Source organism: Coturnix japonica, chromosome 17 (genome assembly GCF_001577835.2).
Source record: "Coturnix japonica isolate 7356 chromosome 17, Coturnix japonica 2.1, whole genome shotgun sequence".
Lineage (NCBI taxonomy): Eukaryota > Metazoa > Chordata > Aves > Galliformes > Phasianidae > Coturnix > Coturnix japonica.
The window spans coordinates 879,012-894,013 of NC_029532.1; the positions used below are offsets into that span (position 1 = coordinate 879,012).

Below are 15,002 nucleotides of genomic sequence, written 5' to 3' on the forward strand. Positions count from 1 at the left end.
TCCCGAACCCGCGCCCGCGCGCGCCCCCATCCAGCTCCTCCCGCCCTCCTTTCCCACGTGACCCCGCTTCGCGCCGCTCTCCCATTGGCCGCTCCGGCGTCGTCGTGAGATCGACGCGCGCATTTCCCGCCCCGCCATTGGTCGCTGTGTGTGTGTGGCGCTGGGAGGTGGCGCGCCGCCCCGCCCCCCCCCGGTGTGCGCCTGGCGGCGGCGCGTGGCAGCGGCTCCCGCGCGCGGCTCCGAGTTGGCGCGGCCCGGCCATGACGGACTTCAAGCTGGGCATCGTGCGGCTCGGCCGCGTGGCCGGGAAGGTGCGGGGGGATGGGATGGGGATGGGAGACGGGGGGACGCGGCGGGAGGACGGACGGACCGAGGGGGGGGCGCGGCCGGGAGCGTCGGGCCGGGCTCGGCCGCACGGAGCTGGGCCGGGCGGAGCGCGGGGCGGCGGCTGAGCGCGGTGCTGTGTTACAGACCAAGTACACGCTGATCGACGAGCAGGACATCCCGCTGGTGGAGAGCTTCTCCTTCGAGGTGAGCCCCGCGCCGCCCCGGGAACCGACCCCGAGGGATCCGCTCCCCGCCCCAGCATCCGCCCCGGCCCCGCAGCCCCCGACCCGCCGGGCAGCCCCGCAGCCCCGACCCGCCGCTCCGTCCCCGCCGCCCGTTCCCGTCCCAGCGCTGCCGGCCCGTTTCCCGGCGCTCCCCCTGTCGGAGTGGGAAAGTTGCGAGGTTCCCTCCGCACGTGGGAGCGGATCCGTCCCGCCCCGAGCTCTGCTGGTGCCGCCCGCGCCCCCGGGGCTGGGAAGGCCGAGCGCTGCCGGGCTGTGCTGAGCGCTGTGCTGAGCGCTGTGCTGAGCGCTGTGCTGAGCGCTGTGCTGAGCGCTGTGCTGAGCTCCGAGCTGTGCTGAGCGCCGCCGCGTTTCCTCCGCGCGGCCATAGTGACAATAGTGAGGCCCCACGTGCGGCGCTGCGTCCGGCCAGGAGAGGGGGGGAGCTGTGGGGGGGTCCAGCACCTCCATCGTGGGGCGGGGGGAGAGGAGATCCGGGTCTGATCTGGGGGGAAATCCTTTCCTCAGAGGGCGGTGAGGCCCCGCAGCGCTGCCCAGAGCGGTGGGTGCCCGTCCTGAGGTGCTCAAAGCTGTGGATGGGCCCTGGGCAGCCTGAGCTGGGGGGGTTTGGGGTCCATGTCAGCACAACCATCCCATGGAGCCGTAGCAGTAGAGGTTCGTTCTTGCTGGAGATCTGAAACAAGCACAATTCCACGGCAATTCAGTGTCCTGTGGACACGTGGGAGGTGCTGCCTGTCCCTACCGCTGTCCCACTGCAGCTCACTCTCTGCTGCTCAGCACCAGTTGATCTCACGCTCTTCCCCTTCTCTCCAGGCTCGCATGGAGGTGGATGCTGATGGAAATGGTGCTAAAATATTTGCTTACGCTTTTGACAAAAACCGTGGAAGGGGATCCGGCCGCCTGCTGCACGAGCTGCTCTGGTGGGTATCACAATAGGGCCCGGGGCTGTTACTGCACACAGCATTTGGGGCCTCATTCAGAGCCCAGAGCAGTGCTGCAATGCCCTGGCCTGGCTCTGTTTTGCACCGTGCCCTGAGATAGCTGATGCTCCAATAATGTTATTTCTAGGGAGGGTGGTTACAGGTGAGTATTGTGTTGCTTCAATCTGGGAAATGCGACTGAATCTTCACTTGGGGCTTCTTCTGTCCTGAGATGAGCAGGTAGGTGAGAAGTGACAGACTGTGGATAGAGCAGCTGATAGCCCACAACTTAGGGGACTTTGCTCGTCTTTCTGGATCCTGAAGGGTGCTGCTGCTTCCTACACTGCTGTGTCTGCTCCCCTTGTGGCAGGGAGCTTTGCCTGAAGTTCTTTGTAGCTGCCATTAGGACTCAGAGCCCAGCAACTGGTTGTCAGAGGCACTTTGTAAATGTGTTCTTCATGGGTTTATAGGAAAGCTGGGCTATGTTGAAGAGAACCATTATTTATTTTTAAAAGCCTTTTCTGAAGAATTAAACATGCTTTCTGTTCAGTCCCATAAACTGTAATGAAAGAGCACCCAAGATCTCCCTGTACTTTCTTCATTGCTTGAGGTTACTTGTTCTCCCCCAGCTCAGTCCCTGGATGAGAGAGGCAGGAAAAACGCCAGGCACAATTACTCTTATTTTAAATCTGCTCATTAAATATGGATTTTAACCTGCTCTGTTATTGTTTAATCTGACAGTACACAACTTTGGAAATGAGTCAGAATTTGGCTGCACTGTGTGGTGTGAGTGGGGCTGTCAGCCCCTGCTCACTGTGCAGCTCACAGCAGAGCCTGCAGTGCTTGCCTTGCTCCAGCGTGTGCAGGGCTTTGCGTACAGCTCAGTCATTGCCTCTCTCATTAGCTGGACTTCTGTTAGGAAACAGCTGTAACATGCTCAGTTGGGTAACTCAAATCGTGTGACTTCACCATAGTGAAGCTGGTGTCAAACCCCCGAGGTTCTGAGTGATGGGGATTTTTGGAGGCGAGCTGTGAGCTGCCCTGCAAGCCAACCTGCAGGTCTGGAGATACAGTCAGGTTCTTTGGGAAGCACTGAGCATTTCAGCTGTTCTCTAAAGTTGGTTTGGTCCCTCTGAAGGCGTCTGTTTTGCTGTGGTCTTTAATTACACGCTACCACGAGGCAGCTCGGTGCGCTTTGCTGCCTGAGCCTCCTTGTATCTCTGAGAAGCCTCTTGGCTGCAGGTGCTGCGTAGTGCTGACCCTCCTATCAGCACGCTGTGCTGCTCTCCTTGTGCTGCAGCTGTTCTGAAAACAAACCTGCAGTGTGTTGAGCTGAAGGACCATCCCCCGCATGAGCTCTGGGACAGCAGACAGGGCTGCAGGGGCCCCGTGAGGGAGATGGGTGGCAGCACCCATCACAGCTGCATTTCCTGCATGAAGGAGAAGCAGAGAGCTTGAGTTACTGCATGTAGCGGAGTGCAGGTGTTCCACCTGTCCTGTGCATCCCCTTCCTCAGAATCTCACTCTAAAGGGACAAACCTGATGCTCCATCAGCCCCTTTCAGCAGACTCTTTTCCATGCTTCTTCTTGGTTTCTTCCCTAAATCCAGGCTGGCGTGAGTTAATATGCAGCTGTTCCTACTTTGGGTTCAAGCAAGTTGCAGTAGTTTCTCTTAGTCAATATGCAGGCATTGCAGGCTGTCTGTTATTCACAATTAGTCAAAAATATTCGCCTGTTTGGTGGTGAAAGCCCTGTCCTGTTGCTTAAGAGACGTACTCAGTAAATGAAAAACTGACTCACGCCAGTGCCAAACTTGAACATATAATAGAAACTATTAATATTAAAACAGTAAAACAATATTAGCTCCATTCAAGCTGTAACATTAATAATTACATGGGTGCTGGTGCTGAAACTGGAATGATGGTTTCTGGAGGTTTCTGTGCAATATTCTTAGAATTCAAATGTACCAGGATTGTCTTCTGAGTCAACTAATTTATAATGGAAATGAGCTCCTGAAACAGATCTCTGTCTTCTGGGAGCTGATACAGCTGAAATACCCACTGCAGCCCGAGCTGTATCGTCACCGTTTCAATGGCAGCAGACTAGGAGGCCTCCTGGAATCAGGGCAGTGCTTGGGGCTGCGGAGCATCGCTCGTTGCTGAGCTTCAGGATGGTTTTGTTTCCTGCAGGGAGAGGCACCGCGGGGGGATCGCTCCGGGATTTCAGGTGGTGCATCTGAATTCAGTCACTGTGGACAACCGGCTCGACAATCTGCGCCTCGTCCCGTGGGGGTGGAAACCCAAAGCTGAGGATCTCTCCAGTAAACAAAGGTGTGTTGATGTTTGGTGGGGAGATGCCATCAAATGATGCTTGCCAACATCTTCAGTTGTTTCACCTCTTCTGTTTAGTGCTGTCCATCTTGGCTGAGCCCGTTTATTTGACCTCGGGCTGCTTATAGCATCGCAGTTTCACATTGCTCATCTGAGAAAGACCAGAGTTAGTGCTGACCATGCTACGAAGGGTCGATCTCACCCCATGGCAGTATGTAGAGGTTCTGCTCTGCCAGATGTCACCACAGTCAAGCAGGAAACCTGCATTCCCTTCTGCTTGGATGGTGGCATTTGGGGACAGTTCAGCCTGCGGTTCATGCAGGCTCATGGCTCATTCTCAGGCACTGAAGCTCAATCACAGCCTGCAAAAGTCAGTGTCTGCAAAATGCTTCTGTCTGAAATAGTGTAATTAGGTTAAAAATAAGTTCCTGGGAACAGCTTCTGTTGGTGTTCACTGCAGGTTCCTACACACCATGTTGTGCTGATGTTACTCCAAGTGCATCAGATCCTTATATTGGGTTGGACTTGTTTCACCTGTGATGGGGAGGCCCAGGAATGTTCATTTTTGGTGAGGGACCCATAGGCTGAATTCTTTGGCATTTACACCAGTGTAAGGCTGAAAGGATGCTGTGTATGTGAGAAAACTGTATAGTCTGAGCTGTAGCAGATTCAGTGTGATGGTAACCTTACCTTATTCTTTAACAAATGTGTACTTGCTTTTTTTAAAGGGAACAAAGTCTGTATTGGCTGGCAATCCAACAGCTCCCTACAGACCCTATAGAAGAGCAGTTTCCTGTCCTGAATGTAACACGATACTACAACGCTAACGGGGATGTTGTGGAGGAGGAGGAGAACTCATGCACATACTATGAATGTCACTACCCCCCATGCACAATGATTGAAAAGCAGGTGTGTCTGAAAGAGCTGGATGTAAAGATGACGACTTGGGCTGCATCTGTAGGGGAGGGGAGAGGTTGTTTCTAAAACCAGCGAGTTTTGCTGGCTGCATTCAGTTGCTAAGGGCAGAAATTCTCTTTAACTCAGGTGTTCTTCAGCATGGGCTTTTTCTACTGTGATTCAGGCTCTTGAGACTTCTGTACAAGTGTTTATTGGGGCTTCTGAGAGGAAGGATGTGGATTTTAATTGTCAGTTTGAGTGAACGTTGTGTTGAATTGGGATAAGAAATGACCCGATGGTTTGCTGGGAGGAGCATAAAGGCTGTGATGTGCACAGACAGGCAGGTGGGAGCATTCCAGGTCTCTGATGACCCAGAATTTGAGAGAGCTGTGTGAGGCTTCTTTATCAGATATGGAGGAGGCATTTTAAGGCTTTGAACTGTAGCAGAGTAAAAAAATTACGTGCTTGACCTTTCATGTGATGAGAGCGAACTTGCACGGCGCTTATTCAGCGCTGAACTGCCAGGAAAGCAAGTTGTAGCTCTTTGCTGTGGGCAGATGAAGTGGAGCATCATAGTCCAGATGAAGGCAGGTATAGAGTGGGGCATCTGAGGCTGCGTCTCCATCAGCCCCATGTCTTTGTCTAGGAATAAGAGCTTTTCTTTTGCATTAACAAACGCTGAACAGGCTAAAATCATTTGATGCTCCATTTTAAGTCTTTTTGAGGAGGAAACGAATTTTAAACGTGTCTTAATTTGAAAAATTAATTTGAGCTTTACCTTCTGTTTGGGTCTGCACCTGAGAGCTGCCTGGATAACCGTGCCCAGCAGTGACAGTGTGTGCAGCCCTGCTGACTGTGTCTGTATCAAAGATGTTTGCACAACAGCAGCAGTGTGAGAACACGTGTGAAGCTGTCGGAGTTTAGTCTGCTGAGCCCTGCAGGAACCATTGCAAAATCAAACAGACGCCTTCGCTTCGAGCGGTTGTGATGCTCTGACGCTGGTGCTGGGCTGTGCCTATAGGCAGGAGTGAGAGGTGGCTTGTAAAGCTCCTTGGGAAGGACAGAGGTCCGGTGGTGCTGCTCAGGTTTGCTAACGCTGCCTTCTTTCTCCCAGCTACGTGAATTCAACATCTGCGGCCGCTGCCAGGTGGCCAGGTACTGCGGGTCGCAGTGCCAGCAGAAGGACTGGCCTGCCCACAAGAAGCACTGTCGGGAGAAGAAGCGAACCTTCCAGCAGGAGCTCGGACCCGAGCGATGACCGGGCGGCCCAGGCCTCTCAGCAGCAGGATTCCTTCTCAAAGGCATTGGACACTTGCTTTTGCACAGTAATGACAGACTGCTTATTGAAGCCAGAGGCACTGAAGAAGAAAAACCCTGTGATGCTTGAGCAGAACAGCTGACTGGATGAAGCCGGCTCTGACTGGTGCTGTGGAAAGGGATCGGGTCTACCCTTCCAGTATTATATTCTCAAGCAAAAAGACTACTGTGGAGGCTCCAGGCAGGAAGCTTCTCATTATTTATATGTTAATACGTTTGTAAACTCATGTACAGTTTTTGTTAGAAATTCTTGATAGGACTCATTACCTGTAATGTGCAGATGAGAACACATTGTTGGCCTCAAAGTTTAAAAAGAAAAGTCATGTAGCAAAAGCTTTTCCTCCCATGTGGCTATAGAAGTGTCTGGCTGTGCCAAGGCCAGGAGGCTCTGACATCAGCACTTGCTCTGGAGAACTCTGCATGGAAGTTATATTTAAAAAGCATAAAAAAAAAAAGGCAAACACAGTAAAGGTTGGAATGAATCCTTGTGTGCTCTCTGCTTTTCTGCTCTTCCCTGCCAGGTGCTTTCAGAGCATGGGACCACATGGGATCGCTGTGAGCAGGCTGTGCTGCTTCCTTCAGGGCGCTGCTGGAGTCCATGCATGAAGCAAGCTGTGCTTATGGAGCTGAGCTGCCTTTCTTGTCACAGAGCCCTTGTACAGAAGCAGCTGTAGGGATGCAGAAGCAGCTGCCTGGGCTGTGGTTGCCCTCGTGGCTTCCCTGGCAGCTCAGCAAACACTGTGATGTGCAGATATGTCTAAATGGCCTAATATTTGGTGACGGAGTTATTTATTTAAAGACAAAGTGTCAAGCCAAGAATCGGTTTATTTAGTACCGAGGATCTGTCGTGTGGAGCGTGTGCCTGGTTTTGTCTTTTCGGATGTTTTCTCTTGTATAACTTGGATGTTTCCGTGTCTAACTTCTGCCTTACAGGTATATTGCAGTGCCCGAGGAGCTGGGCAGCTCAGTGCCAGCTGTTAGCATTGCTTTGCAGCTCCAAGAGTGTGAGTTCTGAATTAAGCAGTTTTGCTCTGAATGCTTCTTGAAATAGATCTCTTTTTTTTTCACATGAAATCTGTCACATTCATTTTTCAATGGAGTTCACTTTCCACTTGGTGTTGCAATGCTGGTCTTGTTGCATTCACTCTGTCAGACAGCAGCCTGCTGTGGGTGCCAGTGTTATGTTATGTTTCTAATAGCTGCTCAGGAAGTTCTTTGTTATTAATCATCACTCCTTGGGTGGGTTTTAGTTCTTCAGGCAGCACTGAACAACAACTTGTGAAGCTTCTTGGTGGGCACATTTTGTAACTATTCTTATATCTCAGCCTTTCCCTTCCTGCTGCCTGCAGTGCTGCTGGGTATGAAGATGTTGAGCAAGATCTGTTCCAAACTTTCCTTATCATCTTGTTAAGGAAGCAGTTAATTGCTTTAAAGGGATGGTGAGGTTTCTCATGTGGAGTGCAAGGAGTGTTGTTACCCACGGTACCAATCTGAGCAGGGCAGGTTGATGTTCTCCTTGCCTTTCTGAAGGGCTGCTGTTATTGCTGTCAGTTCCCCATTGCCAACTGTGATGAGCAGAAGCTCAGAGTGCAGTGTTGGAGCATTTCAGTGTCTGCAGCACTGAGCAGGGATAGATGTGACCACATTCCTGTCTGCAGGAGAAACAGGACTGCAGACGAAGTGCTGATGAGGATGCACAGGGTCTTGAGCAGCTGATAAAGGAGAGGTCAGTGCTAAAGGGGGCGGGGATAGGACGGCAGGGGGCTGCGGCCAGGCTCGGCCTCGGACCCCACGCGGCCCCACGCACCGCCCCCACCCGTTGGCTCCATAGGCCCGGCCCCCGCCCCGCCCACCCCCCGGAAGCACTCGGCTCCGTCCCCGTGTGTCCCCGCCCGGTCCCGCCCCGTGGCGGAGCTTCGTGCAGCCCGGGGCCGCCCCACGCGTGATGCTCGCGGCCCGTCATGGCGGCCCCGTGCCGGACGCGGACGCTGCAGGTTGTGGACACGGAGTTCAGCGCCGACTCGGTGGAGTGGTGCCCGGTGGAAGGCTGGCACAGCATCCTGGCCTGCGGCACTTACCACCTCCGCCCGCCCGCCGCGGTGAGGCCGCCTCGGCCCCGCCCGGGGCTCTGCCCTCCCCTCGGGTCCCCTCGGTTCCCCCGGCCCGAGGAGGAGCCCCCCGTGCGGGGCGGTGTCGGCAGCGCAGCTGAACGGGGCCTTTTGTTCCTAATCCCCGGTGCAGACCGACTGCAGAGGGAGCCACGAGGCCTGCGACAGGACGGGGCGGCTCTACCTGTACCACTACAACGAGGAGCAGCCCTGCATCCCGCTGACTGAGATACAGAGAATAGACACTGCTGCCATCCTGGATATCAAATGGTACCAATGGGCTGGGGGGGCTGGAGTGCTTTAATCAAGTACCCTATTGCAGCCTGGAATAACAGCTATTGCTTTTCTCCTTGAACTCATTCGATTATACATTCAAGCCCTTTTGAACTGCTGGATCTTTCAGGTGCCACGTTCCGGTTGCAGAACATCCCATGGTTGGCATTGCAAACTCGCTGGGTGCTGTGGAGTTCTGCCACCTGACAGGCAGTGAGGTGGGTGGCTGTAACTCCTGCTGCTGCTCAAGTTGTTCTCACCCACATTTACACTCTAGTTTATTTGCAGTCCTTCTGCAGGGAAGTTGTATGGTTTCCATGGCTTTCTCAGTGTATTTAACTATATTTTTAACACCTGTTTTGTGTTCTGATAACGTTTCTCATAAATTCCACAAACTTGTTTATGGCACCAGAAAGACTGGCTGGGCCCCGTGTACCTGCAGGGTGTGGGAGGTGGGAGATATGGGGGAGCAGCACTGAGCTTTGTGAACTGTCACTTGAGAATGAGCGTGGAGTTACTGGTGAACACAGCAGGAGGTGCAGAAGTTGGTAATAGTGGGGAAGAGTTTTGGAGTGGGGCTTCTTTCAGTTGGTGAGAAGAGTCTGATCGAGAGAGCTGTTCCTTCAGTGCAGAAATGGAAATCCAACCCAGAACAGAAGGGAATTCCACAGTCAGATCTTCAGTTCTGCACTTTATGTTAAGAAAACATTAAGGGGGATTTAGTGGAAGAGAGTGCTGGGGATGCTGTGGGTGCATAAAATTTCTTCTGCTAGTACTGAACAACTGCACGTTGCTATGGGATTTTTCATCTCTTCTCGGCGTGGGTCTCTTATCTGTCCATCTCTGAAATACACCTGGCATAGATGTAAGCAGTTCACGTTGTCTATCTGGTGCCTTCCCCTTCTTAACCCATTTCTTTTCTTTCCAGTAGAAGAACAGCTGCATGTTGGAGCCGTGCTTCAGGGTCGATCTCGGTGTGCAGTGCCTGGCCTTGTCCTTAGACTGGTCCACGGGACGTGAGCAGTGGTGAGGATGGGAGATAAAGGCTGCTGAGGTCGCTGTGTGTGATCGTTTGCAGGCTGAGGCTTTTGGTGAAGGGAACTGGTGGCTTTATTAGCAGATTTCCTTGTTCCCAGTTCTGGCTATCTAGAATTTGGCAGCTAATTTATACTCAGGGATTACTTAGGACATCAGTTTCAGAAATTTCTGATGTTTTCTCTGTGTTCTGCTCTAGTGGATGCCCTTTGAGAGTGATCAGCAGTGATTCAGAGGGGAAGTTGAATCTGTTCTCCATAGATGAATCTGCACCTTCTGTGCATGTCCTGAACCAGTGGGAGGCTCACAAGTTTGAGGCCTGGATTGCTGCTTTTAATTACTGGAACACTGATATTGTCTATTCAGGTCTGTAAGTACTGGGGATTTATTTGGGGGTACTGGGGATGGCTTGCTTTGTTTAGGATAATGTGGTTTTGCTTTGCAGAGCTGGGTGTGCTGCTTCCCATCATGCTTCTTGTAAGAGCTGGGGCTCTGTGCTGGGGGAAGTGATGGGGGTTAATTAGGAGAAACCGTATCTTTTAAACCATACTTCATCTGGCTCTTGGCAAAAAGCCGGTGATCCATTGGGGTGTGCAAGAGATACAGATAGAAGTAAAAAGATCTGAACTCTTGAAGCTAATTTTTTTCAGTGAGCAAACTGGGGCACTGCTATTGTATGTGTCTTGTATGGTGAGGAGTAACATGAGCCTCAGATAAGGTTTGATATGTCTGTTAAATGCCCTGATATCCCAGGGCTGAAAAGCAGTAGCTCTGCTTCAGTGCCTCACAGTGATCTTTTGAGGGGTGTTCAGGATAGTTGTGTTTTGTCGTTGTGCAGGAGGAGATGACAGCCTGCTGAAAGGCTGGGACACCAGATGCAATCCAGAGGCTCCAGTGTTCACCAGCAGGAGGTAAGCAGGCGATGCCAGCAGCTGGCGCCCACAGCTATTGTGTCCCTTCCCAAGCTGCTGCATTCAGAAATGAGCAATGAGTGGAGTTTTGTTTCTGCCTCATTTGGGGAAATGGAGAGAGAAAATATCTCTCTTTTCATCAGGATGGTTTCAGGTTGAAACTTTCTCCTTCGTGTCCTTCAAGACAAGCAACTGCTCGCTTTTCTGAGGGGATTTTCCCATGTGTTGCATGTGTGTATATTATGGTGGAAGCTTCTTTAGAACATGTTTCGTTCTCCACTCATTTCAAGTAATTTTTTCCCCATGTTTTTTCCTGATGGTCCGAGGTATCTTGTAGAATATGATTAGAGCAACATGAACAGCTTTTCAGTGAGATTTCACACGTAGCCTTAAAACACTCATGATCATTATTACTATGGAAATATTAATGTTGAGAATAAAGTCTTCTGGGAATGGAGTTGTTTGGCTGAAATTCCTATGGGCTCTGAACAGCAGTTTGTGGTCTAGGTATTACTAGAAACTGTTCAAGACAAGATAATGTACAATTAGAAGTTCTTTTCTAGAAAGGCAGTTGGATTGTGTGACTGCAACCCAGTGTGGGCTGACATTTGTGTTCACCTTCCTCTGCTTTCTTGGTGCAGCATTATGCATCCCAAAGCCTTGAAATTCAAGGAAGAGCCCCATTTCAAATAGTGTGTGATATTTTCTGTTGTAATTTGCTCTTTTGCAGACATTCGATGGGTGTGTGCAGCATTCAGTGCAGTCCCCACCGGGAGAACCTTCTGGCTACTGGCAGGTAAATCTCTTCTAGCTGCCCTTCACTGCTGTGCTCATCCTCCTCTGTTGTCCTAAATGCTGTACTGCTTCTCAAGGTGTGATCTCTTTAGCAGTTCATGGTAGGGAAGGTTATGTGGTATTTCCTCGTTGTCTTCTGAACTTGCTGCACTTGAATCAGCTTTGCTGCTCGTCAGCATATTGATTTGTGATACATGTCCAGCTATGATGAGCACGTGCTGCTGTGGGACACCAGGAACATGAAGCAGCCACTGGCAGACACCCATGTTGAAGGTGGAGTCTGGAGGTTGAAGTGGCACCCAACCTGTGATTTTGTGCTGTTAGCGGCCTGCATGCAGAGTGGATTCAAGATCCTTGACTGCCGTGGAAGCATGGGTGAGTGTTCAGTGGAACAGAGATGCTCTCGCACTGCTCTGCAGTTCTCATTTCTCATTACAGTGAGATCACTGTATGATCTGTCTTGAGCCTATTTATGTCTTTTGAGTAATGAAGCTCTTAGACCTCGTGCACATTAATCCCTTTTCTGTCTGCTCGCTGAGCTGGGGAAAATCAAAGCTAGTGGGAGGTGGCTGAAGAAGTGTCAGAAGAACCAGGGTGCTTTGTTCCTCCTGAATGCTTAGCTGTTGTAAAGAAGGCGTTAACCAGTATGGTGGGATAGTACAGCTCTTCCTGTATGGCATGGTCAGTGCTGAAATGGTTTCTAAGCCGTCTGCAACAAACTGTGTCACACCTTGCTTTATGCTCATGTCATCATTTATTTATTTTTTAAAGCGGAAAACACGGAGGAATGTGTCATCCTGTCATCCTATGTCTTGCACAATTCTCTGGCCTACGGGGCTGACTGGTCGAGGCTGTGTCCGAGGGATTCCTTGGCTGCACTACAGGACTCTGCTGCTCTGTGCCAGCCTTTGGAGCAGCCTGTGGCACGGTCAGAGGAAGGAGATGAGAAACTGAATTTGCAGGTCCGAAACCTGAAGATAATTTATGAGTCTCCTACAGCTACTTTTGATGTGATATTGGATGAGGACAGTGAAGGCCCTGCCTTGCAGCTCAAAGCAGAGGAGGGTCCTAAGTTGTCTGGGGATCCTGACTTGGGTAGGAAACCTGATTTAAAAGAGGGGTCAGGCTTGGGTGGGGGTGCTGATCGAGAGGACAGCCCTGAGTCAGCCAGCAGTTCTGTCTTGGGAGTAAAGAGATCCAATGGAATTGGCCAAAGTGGAATTGGTGATTCAGTCAGGTCTGCAGACAGTCCAAAAGCAACAAGCATTGTAGCAACGTGTTCTTTCTATGATAATATCCTACATGTCTGGAAGTGGGAAATGAACCTGGCTGCTGCTGCAGAGAGGGCCAGTACTAGATCTCCATCAGAAAGGACAGCTGAAAGTTGGCACTGACAAGTCCCAAGGTAAAGGGGGTAGGAAAGCTGCTGTGCTGACATAAGCATCTAAGCTAACACCCTCCTTTTTTTTCTTTTTTCCTTTTTTTTTTACAATTCATATTGTTGAGTTTGTGAGTCTTTAAGAGCCAAGAATGATGGAATAATTTCCTGATGGTTTGAGAAGTGTGGCCAAGCACAGACATGTTTATTTAGTTTTCCCTTAGTGTCCTAATTCAGAGTAGGACAGCCTTCCTTTCTGAGGCTTCTTGTTCGTGCAGTATATTTGAATCCCTTCAGAGCTGGTTTGCATTCGTATGACTGATCTGTTAAGCCTATTTTCCTCCTTCACCAAACATACCAGTCTTGTCTGTGCTACTACATGCAGACGCAGTATGTGCTCAGAGGTTTTCCTGAACTCCTCAGAAAAAAGCCCTTGAGTTGAGGCTTAGATGTGTGTATGTAGCTCGTGTGATCTGTAGACTGGTATGTACTTTGAGGAGAGACTCAAAGACAGCTCAGATGCTGACAGTGCGGTGCTTACCGTGACCTGTAACAAAGAGAAATTCTTTCTGAGAAAGAACTCCAGACTGACTGAGAGGATTGAGAGTAGTTCAGTGATAGGAGGCTTCATTCTGAGCAGGGCTTTTCTTGTGAGCCTGCACACTGATTTTACTTCAGACTCCTCACCTGGATGCAATCTCGTTTTATCGCTGTCCAGGCTAAGCAAAAACTGGTTTGGTAGAAACTGTGTAGTGAGCCCTGCTTATATCTTAGTGCCACACTGAACCCACCCTGCCCCTCCCCACACACTCTAGGTATCCAACTCATCTTTTCTGTTCTCCATAGTGAGATTTGCATGTAGGTCTGAAGTCTAGATCTTACAGGGTTTTCTTGTTTGTTTAAGGTGAACAGCTTTAAGAACAAAACCTCCAAAAAGTACAGGCAATGTTTCCTACCATCTTTTAAGTTCAAAATAAGTTACAGAAACCAAACTTTGAGCAACATTGCCCTACCTACCTCCAGGAATGGCTGCTTCATTCGCTTTCTGTCTTTCACTGTGAAATACTGGCAAAACACCGTTTCTGGAACATTGTCTCTGTTCTTAATTAACTTTCTTGAAAACAAACCAAAACAGTTTAAACTAGATAAGGGACTTGTAGCCTGCATGGTTTCCTTTTGAGAGTCCTGGAGGGAAAGAAACACCAGCAACAAGCATCTATAACAGTGCTGCATCTAAAGCAGCTACAGCAGATAAGAGTCTTATTGCTTTGAAATTCCTTTTTCAAAGTTGAACATGTATTTAAAAAAACCAACTTCTGAGTGCTGTTACATTCATAGCAGTAACGTGAACAAGAGTTTTGTTAAAAAAAAGCCACCATATTTTTGGATGTTTCTAAAATAAAAGTCAATACAAGTGATTTCTCTTTCCTGGCTGTTTTGATTTTAGAACAGGTCCTTCACACGTTGCTTTGTTTATAATCACTAAACTTTAAACTTAATGCCTGTGTTGTGTACAACCAATGCTGATCCAAGGGGGAGCAATGCAGTGTTAAACCCACGATCAGCAGGGGCACACATGCTTTGTTGCTCTGCTATTTTCTCCCTTCTCTAGAGGTTTTTGTTACCTGATTTGTTCTAGGATAAGTCCTGAAAAATACTACAGCGGCTTCTGCCATGAAGTCAGCTGCTTACTCTCCCTGCTTCCCATCTTGGCCAGTGAAGAGCTTCAGCCTTGTCATGCACCAGCCCAGTTTCTTTCATGTTTTCAGCCTCCATGCAGAGAAGCCCTGTGGGTACCTGTCTATCAGAGGCAAACACATAATCTCCAACGCCTTTTTTTTGACTGTATCTGTTTCTACCTTCAGCGGTTGCACACAACTGTAAGCATAGCATGTATTTCATTGGATGAATAGTACAACATCACAAGGAAAATGTAAGAAAAACAAACATTTTTCAGGATGTATTTTATCTCAAGATTTGAAGCAGCCACACCGCTAAGGACAGGCACCGATTCTAACTATTAACTGCATCTTGATTGAATTCAATACAGTGGTTGTAAAACCTTGGTAATAACCACAGTTGTGATATTTGATCTAAGCTACAAATCCACGCTCAGTTTGTGGCGAGGCCTTGTTGGAGGCCTCTCTGTGTTACACTTCATATTATCTAGGGATGAATTCAAGTATTCTGCTTCTGGCTGACCTTCTGCTCACAGCGTGGTGCTGGCACGAGACATCAGCTCCAAGCGGCTCCTTCCACAGCCAGGGAGCTCCTGGAGGCAGCTCTGCTGTTCCTGGAAGTCGGGAGCAGCCTGGAGCCAGATCCTGCAGCTCAGTGTGAGCAGCAGCTCCTTGTGCCAGCAGGACATTGCACCCCCACAGAGCAACGAGCAGACAGAACCAACATCATCCTCAGGCCGACAAGAAACCGCTTCCCCCGCAGTGATTAAAATCAGACAGCGCAGAAACA

At 50.0% G+C, this 15,002-nt stretch overlaps 2 protein-coding genes across 3 annotated transcripts; both read left to right on the plus strand.

Annotated features, from left to right (window-relative positions):
• The first annotated feature begins 171 nt into the window (after positions 1–171).
• Positions 172–6,515, plus strand: ZMYND19 (zinc finger MYND-type containing 19). 2 transcript variants are annotated; one of them, XM_015878642.2, is made up of 6 exons: positions 172–311; positions 472–531; positions 1,383–1,489; positions 3,679–3,819; positions 4,548–4,728; positions 5,831–6,515. In XM_015878642.2, exons 1-6 carry the CDS (start codon positions 261–263, stop codon positions 5,972–5,974), a joined length of 684 nt encoding a protein of 227 aa, XP_015734128.1. In that variant the 5' UTR covers positions 172–260; the 3' UTR covers positions 5,975–6,515. The 2 variants fall into 2 exon arrangements, with proteins under 2 accessions (XP_015734128.1, XP_015734129.1); XM_015878643.2 differs by lacking the exon at positions 472–531.
• Positions 6,516–7,903: 1,388 nt separating this feature from the next.
• DPH7 (diphthamide biosynthesis 7) lies at positions 7,904–13,951 on the plus strand. Its single transcript, XM_015878636.2, has 9 exons — positions 7,904–8,132; positions 8,275–8,411; positions 8,545–8,632; positions 9,346–9,440; positions 9,649–9,815; positions 10,288–10,360; positions 11,091–11,156; positions 11,358–11,530; positions 11,927–13,951. The coding sequence occupies exons 1-9, from the start codon at positions 7,995–7,997 to the stop codon at positions 12,547–12,549; spliced, it is 1,560 nt and encodes a 519-aa protein (XP_015734122.1). The 5' UTR covers positions 7,904–7,994; the 3' UTR covers positions 12,550–13,951.
• Positions 13,952–15,002: the final 1,051 nt, after the last annotated feature.

What these genes read in the sequence shown, in the direction of transcription:
- ZMYND19 (XM_015878642.2), top strand. Translation starts at nt 261, where the DNA reads ATGACGGACTTCAAGCTGGGCATCGTGCGGCTCGGCCGCGTGGCCGGG. An exon ending in TGGAGAGCTTCTCCTTCGAG is followed by an intron (nt 532 to 1,382) that starts GTGAGCCCCGCG and finishes CCTTCTCTCCAG; the next exon opens with GCTCGCATGGAGGTGGATGC. An exon ending in GCACAATGATTGAAAAGCAG is followed by an intron (nt 4,729 to 5,830) that starts GTGTGTCTGAAA and finishes TCTTTCTCCCAG; the next exon opens with CTACGTGAATTCAACATCTG.
- DPH7 (XM_015878636.2), top strand. Translation starts at nt 7,995, where the DNA reads ATGGCGGCCCCGTGCCGGACGCGGACGCTGCAGGTTGTGGACACGGAG. An exon ending in CACTGATATTGTCTATTCAG is followed by an intron (nt 9,816 to 10,287) that starts GTCTGTAAGTAC and finishes GTCGTTGTGCAG; the next exon opens with GAGGAGATGACAGCCTGCTG. An exon ending in AACCTTCTGGCTACTGGCAG is followed by an intron (nt 11,157 to 11,357) that starts GTAAATCTCTTC and finishes ATACATGTCCAG; the next exon opens with CTATGATGAGCACGTGCTGC.